The following is a 12445-nucleotide window of genomic DNA, read 5'->3' on the forward strand; positions in this document are numbered from 1 at the left end:
AAATAATGAATGCGAGTGGGAAATCGCTGTGCTTTGAGATTTAATCTCTGTGGTTGATGATGTTTTGGCGAGTTTCGATGTGTTTGATAGTTTTAATAAGTTTGATGCGAAGATTTGAAAAAGTGTCCTGATGACCTATACGCATTGCGTTAGAGCGTTTGTTTGATTACCTAGGGAGAATTTAAAGATGATTGTGAGTAAAGAAATGACTGTGCTAAAGATTTTATTTCCTGGCGAGAATGTTTCATTCAATTTGATGCAAAGATTTAGGAAATGGAGGCTTAATGACCCACAGGGCTTTATGTTGTATCCTTCGCCTGAATTTTTAGGAAGAATTTTACGATGATGAGAGTGAAAATTTTGCGATGAGAAATTCTGTCAGTTTTAAGGACGGTTGTGACTGTTTTTTCTCTATTAAACAGAGTACAGGAGAAGGAAAATGTCGCAGATAAGGCGTGTACATAATAATGTTTCGTAGAGATAGCTTAGAATACCAGAATTGGTGCGCAATATTTTAGAGAAGTCATTTATGACCATTTGTATTATTAGTATCGAGTTTCGAACGAGCGACGACGCTCACGAAGCAAGAGCAACATCGGTGTGCTTCGAAATAGACAAGCAATGCGTGTGCGACTGTATTAGTGCGTCGCGAGCGTTGAGTGTAGTCGACGCAACGCGAAGCGTTGGTGTTGAAAAGAGAGAATGCGAAACACACGAAGGCGGCGCGGGAGATAGAAATTAGAGTGTTTTGTATGTGTCTGTGCACATCGGATCGTTGGTAGCGGGAGAGTAGCTTTGGTGCATCGCAAATCAGAGAGAGGTCTTTAGTCTGGTTTTCAGTGTTGAAGCGAGCAGTTTGGTTTCAAGTGGTGGGTGGTGGGATCTTGAAAAAAAGAAAAGACTCTCGCTCGGTTTAGGCCAAAAACTACGACAAAAACGTGTTTGTTATTGTTTACAATGCGTGCTCTCGTTTTTGAATATTCAAGGTCAAACATTAAAACGCGTTTTTCTTGGAACGTCAAAATGGCGGGTGCGACAAGATAGCACGACGACGTCGAAATGCAGCTTTTCTCTCGACCCTACTATTTTTAGGACCTTTATTTGGACATTCTCTTGATATTTCACTAGTAAAAGTAGTACTTTTTAAACAATAAACTTAATTTCAAGACTATTTTATCCATAGCATCAAAACACTGCCTCCAAATGGCCTATTCCATAATTGTAGGATGTTATTGTGCCTCTCACAATTGTGGAACACCTGAATTTAACTGATATTTTCACCAAAAAAGTTATCAGACCATGGATAAAACATCACTAAGCTTGAGTTTCACTGGTTTCAGTGTGTGAAGTCATTTTTTTGTTACAAATATGTACTCCTGGAGAGATCCAAAGTTTGTTTACATCCGTAAGAAAAAAGTGTTCCGAATTTGTGGATTTCAAGGGTCAAAGTTTTTCTTTAAAAACTTGATATAAAAGTTAAAATTCGCAGATGTTCGATACAGCATTCGAAACATCGCAAAAAAAGCTTTCAAATGAAGGAAAAAGCGAATCATTAAGTCGATTTGCTATCATTTTTTGAACATTGGCCGATCTGTAAACTGTTCCGAAGATGAGGGATGACTGTATTTAAATTTTCTATATCTTGTTCGATAAACATGTACACTCAAAATCAGAACTATCCCTCAAAAGGGTACTTTCTATTCTTTTTTCAAGTTCATCCGGCGTCACCCTTTTCAAAACGGTATGTCAAAATCAATACCTTTTAAAGGGTTACGACGGGTGAACTTGAAAACAGGATACTTGTGGCTTTGAGTGTAAGAAGATTTTTTTTTAATAAATGGGAACAAACGTAGTAAATACAAATTAACCCATTTCAGAGCAGCGTGCACGTCGCGATTCCAACCTTTTTCGCGTTTGACAGCCTCGGTGACATAAATCCCGCCTGTCACCCCGCAGACCGCGTGTGTGCGTGTGTTTGTGTGCGCGCGCAACGTAAACAAAACTATCACACCGCCGCATCAGCTGTCAGTGTGACAAGTCGACACTTTCCAGTGTGTGCTGTTTTGCAGAGGAACACATTTTTTTCGCGAGTGTCGGATTTTTGCCGAATTTCAAGCGTTTTTCTACACCAAAACTCGAATTGTTCCGTGTGTGAGCCGTGCGACGCGTGTGGCAACTCTTGGCACCGGTCCAGATCGTACGTTTGGTGGCGTTTTCCGCGAGTTTCGAGCGATTTTCTTTTCTCTTTCGGTGTTCCGTCGTCGTCGGGTTCGTCGGTCCGGTTTCGCGTTCCGGGGTTTTCGCGTGTGTGTGTTCGCGCAAGGTTTCGTCGCGTGTCGTCCCGTCCGTGTTCCGAGCGTGTTTGCTCCCGTCACCGGTTTTCAAGCTGAGTCCGTCCGGCAGTTCCCGTTTTGCGTGGAGGAACCGATTTCAGGAGTCCACTCCGGTCGAACCGATTAACCGACGATGGGTAAGGCTAAGAAGGGCAAGAAGGACGCTGCCGCTGCGGCCGCCGGTGCTGGCGAGGACAAGTGAGTATTTTATTTTCTTTTTCTCTGAATTTTAGTGAAAGGAAAATTTGTAGACTTTTGTTTTTGTTTTTGGTAAATTTGCAGAGGTTAGGTTCTGATTTTGTGCCACATCCCGAGCAATTTTTTTTATCTTTGTTTTTTGGAACTTAACCCTTTGCTGTCCTTATCTTATTCAGTTGTTTTCATTTATTTCAAATTATTTTTTTTTGCGTTAAATAAACAGATTTCTTGCATTTTTCTCTGTTTATTTTTCTTAATACATTAAATTTAACTCGTTTTTTTATTAAACTAAACAAATTGCAAATATTTATCTATTTTAATTTTTGTTACGCAAAGCTTGCATACGTATTCATCATCTCAATTACAGTGAGAAATTTATACGTTTAACTATATTGCACAATTTTGTGAAATGAAAACAGAAGAATAAGAAGCTCGCGTTTTTTTAAAGCAAATTTAGAATTTTTTTATTAGGTCCTATAACCATATGAAACACAATAGTTTATAGGACCTTTAAAAAAACTCTGGTATCGTCATCTGGGGCGAAACGGGACACATGGGGCGAATTGGGACAACTGTTTTAGCCTTGTCACTGTACAATATTTTGATATTTTTGAATAGTTTCGGATAGAACAGACACAGAACATCTAAAATAGTGCATCGTTTTCCAAATTTCAAGCTTTTAAGTGCTCTACAAACTGCTGTCCCTATTCAGACTGTAGTCCTTACAAAACATATTTATCCGATAAAAGATCCAAAGGCTAAAAAAATTGTAGAAATGTTTACATGTAAACGATATTATTTTTAAAAGCAAACTTGACATTTCGAACAATTTTAAACATTAAAAAAATGGCAGAACATGAAGATTTCATTCATCAAATCGCGGTTTATTTTGTATTTTTTTTAAACGTGCATGTTATAAGCACTGTGATGAAAAAAAAATTAAATTTGTGTCCTGTAAAAACGAGTCAGTTTCATAATTTTAATTCAAAATTTATATAAATTATTCCTTGACAGTTTTTGTTATACCATGGTGTCAGGAAAAGTCTCAGCAGCTCCTGTCTTGCTCCTGTCAAAAGATACAGCGTCCTCAAAACTGGTCTAAAACGTGATTTCCGAGCAACAAATCGAAAGATCTTTCCAACGAGTCCAAAAGATAGAAGATCTGACAACCCTATCAAAGGTATATCAATCTGGGGAAGGCACTAAAGGTGGATTAAGTATGTAACGTTTTTCTAATCGATTTGGTGTCTTCAGCAAATTTGTAGGTTAGGAATTTTCAGAAAAAATAGGTACACGGAAAAGTTCCATTGTTTTATTTAACTTTTTATGACTCAAAGTTGAAAATAGTGTTTTTTGAAAATATTTAAAATATGGACAAAAAATTATTAAAAATCATTCATTGACATAATAATTTAAAAAATAATGCTTGAAAGAAAGGCAGCCCTGAAAAAAATATTTTTGAAAAACAGAGAAAATTTCCTTTAATTCTACGAGTTTTCGGTCATTCGATTTTTTTTTTGTATTTTTTAACCCGGCTGAAACTTTTTTGGTGCCTTCGGTATGCCCAAAGAAGCCATTTTGCATCATTATTATTTTCCATACAAATTTGGCAGGTGTCCATACAAAAATGATGTGTGAAAATTCAAAAATCTGTATTTTTGAAGGAATTTTTTGAAGGATTTGGAGTTTTCGGCTACAGTGAAACCACTTTTTACGTTTTTCTAATTTGTCGATTTCTGTGGAACGACGCAACGTTTTTGCAATCTTTTAAAAGCAATTTGTAGGTTTTGTTCAGATCTATAAAACGTTTTTTGAAACTTGCAAAAATATTGTATGGTTTTGGAGAAATCAAGAGGTTTCGCTGTAAACTGAAAAAAATGATACGGTAATAAAAATTTGGTGATTTTTAATTTCACTTTTTGTCACTAAAACTTGATTTGCAAAAACACTATTTTAATTTTTTTTTATTTTCAGATATCTTATAGAGGACATTAAATGCCTACTTTTCAGAAATTTCCAGAATGGGCAAAAAATCTTTTACCGAGTTATGATTTTTTGAATCAATACAGATTTTTTTCAAAAATCGAAATATTGGTCGCAAAAAAATTTCAACTTCATTTTTCGATGCAAAAACGAATTTGCAAGCAAAAAGTACTCTAGTAAAATTTTGATAAAGTGCATCGTTTGCAAGTTATAGTTATTTTTTGGTAACTTTTTTCAAAATACACTCAAACCCCGATGGTTTGACACCAACTGTTGTCAAACGAACGGGGTCACTTTTTAGTTTGACACCCTTTTTACATGGTGTTTACATACACTACCAAACGTTTGTTTTGATAGTGTGCGTGAGCGCCGTGTAAAAAGTGACAGTTCGTCAATTTTTAGTTTGACTTTGACCAACCACCGGGGGTTGAGTGTAGTCGAAGTTATTATTTTTTAAAATTAGTGCCCATGTTTGCCCACTTTAAAAAAATATTTTTGAAAAGCTGAAAAAATTCTCTATATTTTGCTTTTTTGAACTTTGTTCATACGACCCTTAGTTGCTTAGATATTGCCATGCCAAGGTTTAAAAACAGGAAAATTTATGTTTTCTAAGTCTCACCCAAACAACCCACCAAAAAATAAATAAATAAATAAAACTTTTGCGAAATTTTCTGGTCTTTTTCATTTCACAAATTTTATAATTTGGTCTCAAATATGAAACAAGGAAAATGCTCAGATCTTTTCAAATAACTTTTGATTTTAAAATTTAAAAGTTTGGAGGTTATTTTTATTGAAAAGATCAGAAAATTAAACAAACGATTTTATTAAAATATTTGGCTGGATTTTCGATATTTTCAAAAACGATTTTTTCCGAAAATTATATCTCTAAACAAGTTTTTGCATCATTACGCACTATAGCTAAACAAATTTCTAAAATTAAAAAAATACTTGTTTTGGAAATGCAACATTAAGCATAGAATAATGGGTCTGCACTACAACTGAGTCTGCAACTGGAACATTTAGTGATAAAAAGATAATAAAAAAATCGGATTTAAAAAACCCTTAACCTGAAGCGTTTACAAAGATATCTCATAAAATAACTAAAAAAAGAAAAACTGATGATGCAAAATTACTTCTTTTGACTAAGGGCATGCATGAACAAGAGTTTCATCCAAATCATAAAATGAAAATTTAAAAATCGCATAAAAATGTGCGAATTTATGGGGAACTACTCTAATGTCCACTAAAGCGTTTATTTTTAACGTCACTGGCAATGGTTCATCCATATGAGTTTCCACACAAATTTGACAGCTGCCCATTCAAAAATAATATAATTTTTATGTGAAATTTGATTTTCTGATTTTTTCTTAAACGCGTATTTTTTTTAAAATCGAATAATAAAAAATAGAAAATTCAATTTACAAAAAAACTAAACGGGATTTTTTCTCAACAGTAGCATACGCCTTGGGAAATGCTTGAAAAAGGACCTATCACTGAATAGAGGAGAAAAGCAACTCGTGACAAAATTTTGAGGCTAGGAATTTTGACAGGTATGATTTTCATAAAGTATTCGCCTCCTTTTCTCTCCCATAGAAAACTGAGGACAATGTAGCTGTCAAACTAGGCCAAATTGTTAAAGTCACTCACAAAATGAACTTTGAGTGATTTGAGTTCATTTCTGACGTCACGATTTTATCCTCTATGGGACTGCTTGATATTTGATAGAACTTTCTGTCAGCGATCATTTCCCAAAACCAAATTCATTGCTTGGCGACGGTCTGTGAACGTAAACACAAAGACGAAACGAACGAAAAATAAGCACCACTCAAGCAGCCGCCCAAACCACTATGGGGTATTTCCATATAAGCGAGCGGCCAAAATTTTTTTTTTTGCTTTTTTGTGACTTTTTTGTGTTGTTTGTACTTAGTATAATGAAAACAAATGAATTTCGATATTTTTCCAAAAAAAAAAGTTTAATTTTCGATTTTTTCATATATTTGAGGCCACATGCATTAAAGTGGTGAATTTTAATATTCTTGCTCTGTCTATTTGATGCCCGGAATGGCGGTTTATGCTATGTTAAAGTTTCTGATTTCCGGGGAGGGACCCCTTCTTCTTGAGTTAAAATCCACCTCTCTTTGAAGACCCTCCCCCCCTCCCCCTCCAATTAAAATTTGATTTTTGCGGTGTTTTAGAATTTTAGACGGTTTATTTTATGGAACATTGTATGGATTCTCGTCCACGTTTTTTGTTGATTCACTTTCACAATTAACGTTTTCCACGATAAATTCTTCTAAATCAAAATCACTATGTAACCGATTGTCGTTAGATTACTTAAAATATGAACTTCTTCTATGGGATTTTGTATACCTCGTTTTGAAGCTACAGAACAACATGCGTAGTTTTTCCTCTGTGGTTTTTCCCTGAGTTGATCATGTGATGGTTCTGCAATGTTGTAATTCTTACAAATATACTCGAAAGCAGTTCTCACGTTTTCAGAATAGTGCTTCGTTGTATCGTACAGGGACACTACGGTATTATTATCCATACTTTCAAAAGAACACAACAACGAACTAATATGAATATTCGACGAATTGTTTCTGTAAAATACTTAGAATAGGAATTTCTAATTTTATTAAACGTACTTAGGGTACTAACAAAGTCATGAATATCAAATCAATTTCAAAACATACATAGCAGGTACGTCATTTCTGCCTCCGCAGGTAAATAATGTGATTTTAACCAAGCGTATACGCGAAATCATTAATTTTCTTGCATGAATCAAAATGTTCAAAATGGCATAACTCAAAAAGTGCACATAAGTGCACTTTGAAATTTGGAGACAAGTTAGGACATGGTTCAAATTTTAAGCTGCAAAATTTTCAGATCGCACAAATGCACACAAAAAAAGTACTCCATTAACAAAGTTGAAAAAAACTAAATTTTGAATAAAAATCCATCTTTTTTGATTTTTATTATTTTTTTAGCCTGTAAAAGTGTGTTTTGTAAAATGTTATTGAAAAGTTGAATCAATTACCTTTCTGAATATATATAATGATGCAGGAAAAAATACATAAACAGCTACACAGTACAACTATGAAAAATAATCATATTTTTGTCAAAAAACATGTTTTTTCTTACCATTTTCGCCTTTGAAGGTCTGCAATTCAGTGAATTTTGAACCTACAACTTTCAAACTCCGGATTTTTCTTAGTTAGAATGTTTATTTTCGAAAAAAAATACCAAAAAAATAATTAGAGTATGTCGGTTTTTCGATTTATGGCCGCCTGAAACCCCATAGTGCAAACGAGAAAACGCGCTCTTTTCATTTCTCTCGTTTTTGTCTCTCTCTCTTCCATATGTTTGCTGCGTGGTGGCAGAAGTCATATATGGATTTTTTTAAAGGTCCAATAAACCAAATTTTCAGTTTTTGCCTTTTGTGTGTTTTTTTAACACCCCTGACTCAAGGCTGTTTCAAAAACACCCAACAAGCAAAAACTAGAAATTTGGTTTATTAGGCCTTTTCAAAAAAACTCTAAGATATGATTGCGATCACGGGAGAGATGATCGGAATCCCGATAGAATGTCAAACGACCGTTCTCTGAGCGAATGTTTTTCTAGAGGGAAGTCAATGACTGTGTGAGTGACTTTGCGTAGCACTCATTCGTTTGTGTGCACCCTTACCAAAAATCATGACTTTTTGAGTTCCAAATCCCACTTTTCATACGATTTTTTCAGTTCAACCCATATAACCATTTTTATGGTTGTAGTACCTGAACTCAAAGAATCGTATGAAAAGTGGGATTTGGAACTCAAAAAGTCATGATTTTTGGTAAGGGTGTGTGAAACGAACGAAAGTACCTAGATGTCAAAATCAGGTTGTCATCAAGGGAATGATTGAACGAGAGGAATCACAAATCCGCATAAGTAATTTCAAGATTGTTCAGGTGTAAACCGAAAACGCGATCAAAAATTAAAGTGAAAGAATAAAGCGTCTAACTGCTTATTTAATTGTCGGTGTACAGGACGCCACACTGTTTTAACATTTTCTGGCGTACATTAAATTTTGCAGCCCAAAACCAGTTATTGAATTGGAAAATTAAAATTCTTTTTCAAATTTTCTTTTCTTGATTTGTGTGCACCTACGTCGAAGACCAAGATTGTTTACTTTTTGCTCTTTGGTCTGACAGTCTTGGTCTGACAGATTTGGTCTGACAGCTTTATCATGGATTTTGGTCTGGTTTAGGCGAGGGATAGGACACAGCACCTTCCTGGTTGTCATGGTGAAGACGATTGGAGTGCTTGGTCACCTATCGAGAAATTAAAAGTGAGAGTGTGTGCAACATGGAGTTAAAGGTTTTGTGAAGTTGCTGTCAAAAATTACCATGGCACTTTGAAAAGCATGTTACACGCACTCACTCTCACTTTTAATTTCTCGATAGAGGAGAAAATTGTGACGTCAGAAATGAACTCAAATCACTCATTTTGTGAGTGAATTTAACAATTTGGTCTAGTTTGACAGCTACATTGTCCCCAGTTTTCTGTAGGAGAGAAAAGGTGGCGAATACTTTATGAAAATCATACCTGTTAAAATTCCTAGCCTCAAAAATTTCGTAGCGAGTTGCTTTTCGAAATTTCATGAGCAATGGCTTTGAGCATAAAAACTCATTCCTTAACCACGATGCCAAAGATCACAACGCTTGCTTAGAGCGTATCCTTCTGCACAACCCTCTACCTCTCAAAGCCCCTCAAAGCGAAACTTATTTGGGGATATGGCTCCAAAGGAATGGGTTGACCCAGCTCTACGAGCGGTAGAACACAAGAGGAGGAGCGACTTCTTGGGGCTTTTCTTCGCGCACTCTGGCTTGCTTTCGATACTGTACTCTACCGTGGAGAATTTCCCTTATCCGCTTAAAAAAGTGGAGCATCAACACTTCCCATCTCAAGTGGTCTTCTTCCGTCCCTAAATCTAACAAAATGGTATTCTTCTTTTTTCCAGCTCGGACGTTGAGGTGAAGCAAACCGAGCTGACCGAGGTCGAGGCCGAGAACCGCACCAATGATGGCAAGAAAAAGAAGGAGAAAAAGCCCAAAAAGGTGGACAGCGATGACCAGGACGCGACCGAGTCCGCCGAGGTCGAGGAAGTGACGACCGCCGTCAAGAAGCTGACCGTGGCCGGCAAGGACAAGAAGGGCAAGAAGGACAAGAAGGCGGAAGCGGATGATGATGGGGAGAATGGGGATGCTGCTGATGAAGCTGATGACGGTGGCAAGAAGTCCAAGGGAAAAAAGAAGGGCAAGGCTGCTGCGGGTCCGGTTGGATTTTCGCTGTTGATGGCCGATGACGATGATGATGATGATGGCGGGCAGGAGAAGGACACGATTCGGGACGATGACGATGGCGATGATGGTGGGGCGAAGAAGGGAAAGGCCAAGGGCGGCAAGAAGCAACAGGTAGGTGTTGAGCGGTTCTCGGTGTGATTGGGTTGATTTCTAATTTTGGGTATTTATTTTTAGGTCAAGGACGATGACGATGAACCCGCCCAGAAGGGCGGCAAGAAGGCCAAGAAAGGTAAAAAGAAGAAGGGCGGTGACAGCGATGACGAGGACATCGAGAAGATGCTGGCCGAGCTGGAGTTGGAGTACTCCGGGGTGAAACCGGCCGAGGAACCTGCTGCTGCTGCTGCTCCGGAAGCGGACAAGAAGGAACCGGAGAAAAAGAAGGACAAAAAGGACAAGAAGAAGAAGGAGGACACTCCGCCGGAAGCCGCTGACGAACCGGAACCGGAAGAAGGTGGCGTTCACATCAAGACGGCGGCGGAGAAGCGCAAGGAAAAAAAGGAACGCCAAAAGAAGGAGGCGCAAGCGGCGAAGCAGGCCGAAAAGGAATCGGCGGAAGTGACCCCGAAGGAGTCCAAGGAGAGCACGCCGGCACCGGCGGTTCAGGAGCAGCCGGAAGAGGCGGCAGCTGCCGGCGAAGGCAAAAAGAAGAAGAAAAAGGGCAAGAAGGATGAGGCCGGAGATGCAGCGGCCGCTCCGGAAGCTGCTGCTGAGGAGAAACCTGCTGCTGCTGCTGTCGAGGCTGCTAAGCCTGGGGGAGAAGCCGGCAAGGATGATAAGAAGAAGAAAGGTCCCAACAAGGCTGCGATCGCGTTGATGCAGGAACGGCTGAAGGCAATTCGCGAGGAGGAGGAACGGTTGAAACGTGAGGAAGAGGAGAAGGAACGGCTGGCTGAGGAGGCGGAAAAGTATCGGTTAGAGCAGCTGAAGCTGGAGCAAGAGAAGAAGGAAAAGAAGAAGCAAAAGGAGAAGGAAAGGAAGGAGCGGCTAAAGGCGGAAGGAAAGCTGCTGACGGCCAAGCAGAAACAGGACCGCATGCGGGCCCAAGCGATGCTGGACGCGTTGAAGGCTCAAGGAGTAGAGATTCCGGAGGTTGGCGTTGAGAAGAAGGTACGACCGGGAACGCGAATCCGTCCGAAGAAGAAGGACGATGGCACGAAGGAAGGTGAATCCAAGGAGGAGAGTCCTTCGCTGGAAGAACAAAAAAAGGCTGAAGCTGAAGCGGCTGCCGCCGAGGCCGCCAAGAAGGCTGAAGAGGTAAAGGAATCATGGGATGCTTCCGACAGCGAGGAGGAGGAGCCGGAACCGGCGAAACCGGAAGTTAAGGAAGCGCCCGCCCCAGTCAAGAAACAGGACAGCAAGAAACAATCCGAGTCCGATGACGATGAGGACGACAGCGAAGACGATGACGACGAATCGGACGATGAAAGTGAAGATGAGAGCGATTCCGAGGAGGACAACCGTCCGGAATCGGAGAAGATCCGCCAGCGGGCGATGGAGCGAATCGCCAAGCGAACTCAGGACGCCCAAAAGAAGCTCTCAACGGACAATCTACGAGCCGCTGTCGTGTGTGTCCTCGGTCACGTAGATACGGGCAAGACTAAGATTCTGGACAAACTGCGCCGCACGAACGTCCAGGACGCTGAGGCCGGTGGAATTACGCAGCAAATCGGTGCCACGAACGTCCCCATTGATAACATCAAGGAGCAAACCAAGTTCGTCAAGGGCTACGGCGATACCAACTTCAAGCTGCCGGGACTGCTGATCATCGACACGCCCGGGCACGAGTCGTTCAGCAACTTGCGAAACCGTGGTTCGTCCCTCTGCGATATCGCCATCCTCGTTGTCGACATTATGCACGGTCTCGAACCGCAAACCATCGAATCGATCAACCTGCTCAAAGCCAAGCGAACTCCCTTCGTGGTCGCCCTCAACAAGATCGATCGTCTGTACGACTGGAACACCATGAACCGCAAGGACGTCCGCGACATCCTGAAAGCACAAGCTTCCAACACTCAGCTCGAGTTCACCCAGCGCACCAAGGAGGTCATCGTCCAGTTCGCCGAGCAGGGTCTCAACGCCGCCCTGTACTACGAAAACCCCGACCCCAAAACGTACATCTCGCTCGTCCCCACCAGCGCCATCACCGGCGAAGGTATGGGCAATCTGCTCTTCCTGATCGTCCAGTCCTGCCAGAAGCAGCTCGCCAAACGGCTCATGTTCAGCGAAGATCTCCAAGCGACCGTCCTCGAGGTGAAGGCCATCCCCGGCCTGGGAACCACAATCGACGCCATCCTCATCAACGGTAAGCTGCGCGAGGGCGACACCATGATCCTGGCTGGCACGGAAGGCCCCATCACGACCCAGATCAAGGCGCTGCTGATGCCGCAGCCGATGAAGGAGCTGCGCGTCAAGAACGCCTACATCGAGCACAAGGAGGTGGTGGCGGCGCAGGGCGTCAAGATCGCCGCCAAGGAGCTGGAGAAGGCGATCGCCGGGTTGAACCTGCAGATCGCCCAGAAGCCGGACGAGGTGGAGATTTGTCGGTGAGTGCGGGTTTACTGGTTCCAAGCGCTCGTAACACTAAACTTG

General features: G+C 40.6%; 1 protein-coding gene across 1 annotated transcript in view; it reads left to right on the plus strand.

Moving 5' to 3' along the window:
- Positions 1-2029: 2029 nt before the first annotated feature.
- Positions 2030-12445, plus strand: part of LOC120420057 (eukaryotic translation initiation factor 5B) — a 185885-nt gene continuing 175469 nt past the window's right edge. Inside the window, exons 1-3 of the mRNA XM_039582968.2 lie at positions 2030-2531; positions 9514-9967; positions 10031-12399. Of these exons, the coding sequence (XP_039438902.1) occupies positions 2467-2531; positions 9514-9967; positions 10031-12399 (2888 nt within the window). The 5' untranslated portion in view covers positions 2030-2466. The remainder of the gene's footprint in view (positions 2532-9513; positions 9968-10030; positions 12400-12445) is intronic.

This window comes from Culex pipiens, chromosome 3 (assembly GCF_016801865.2).
Source record: "Culex pipiens pallens isolate TS chromosome 3, TS_CPP_V2, whole genome shotgun sequence".
Lineage (NCBI taxonomy): Eukaryota > Metazoa > Arthropoda > Insecta > Diptera > Culicidae > Culex > Culex pipiens.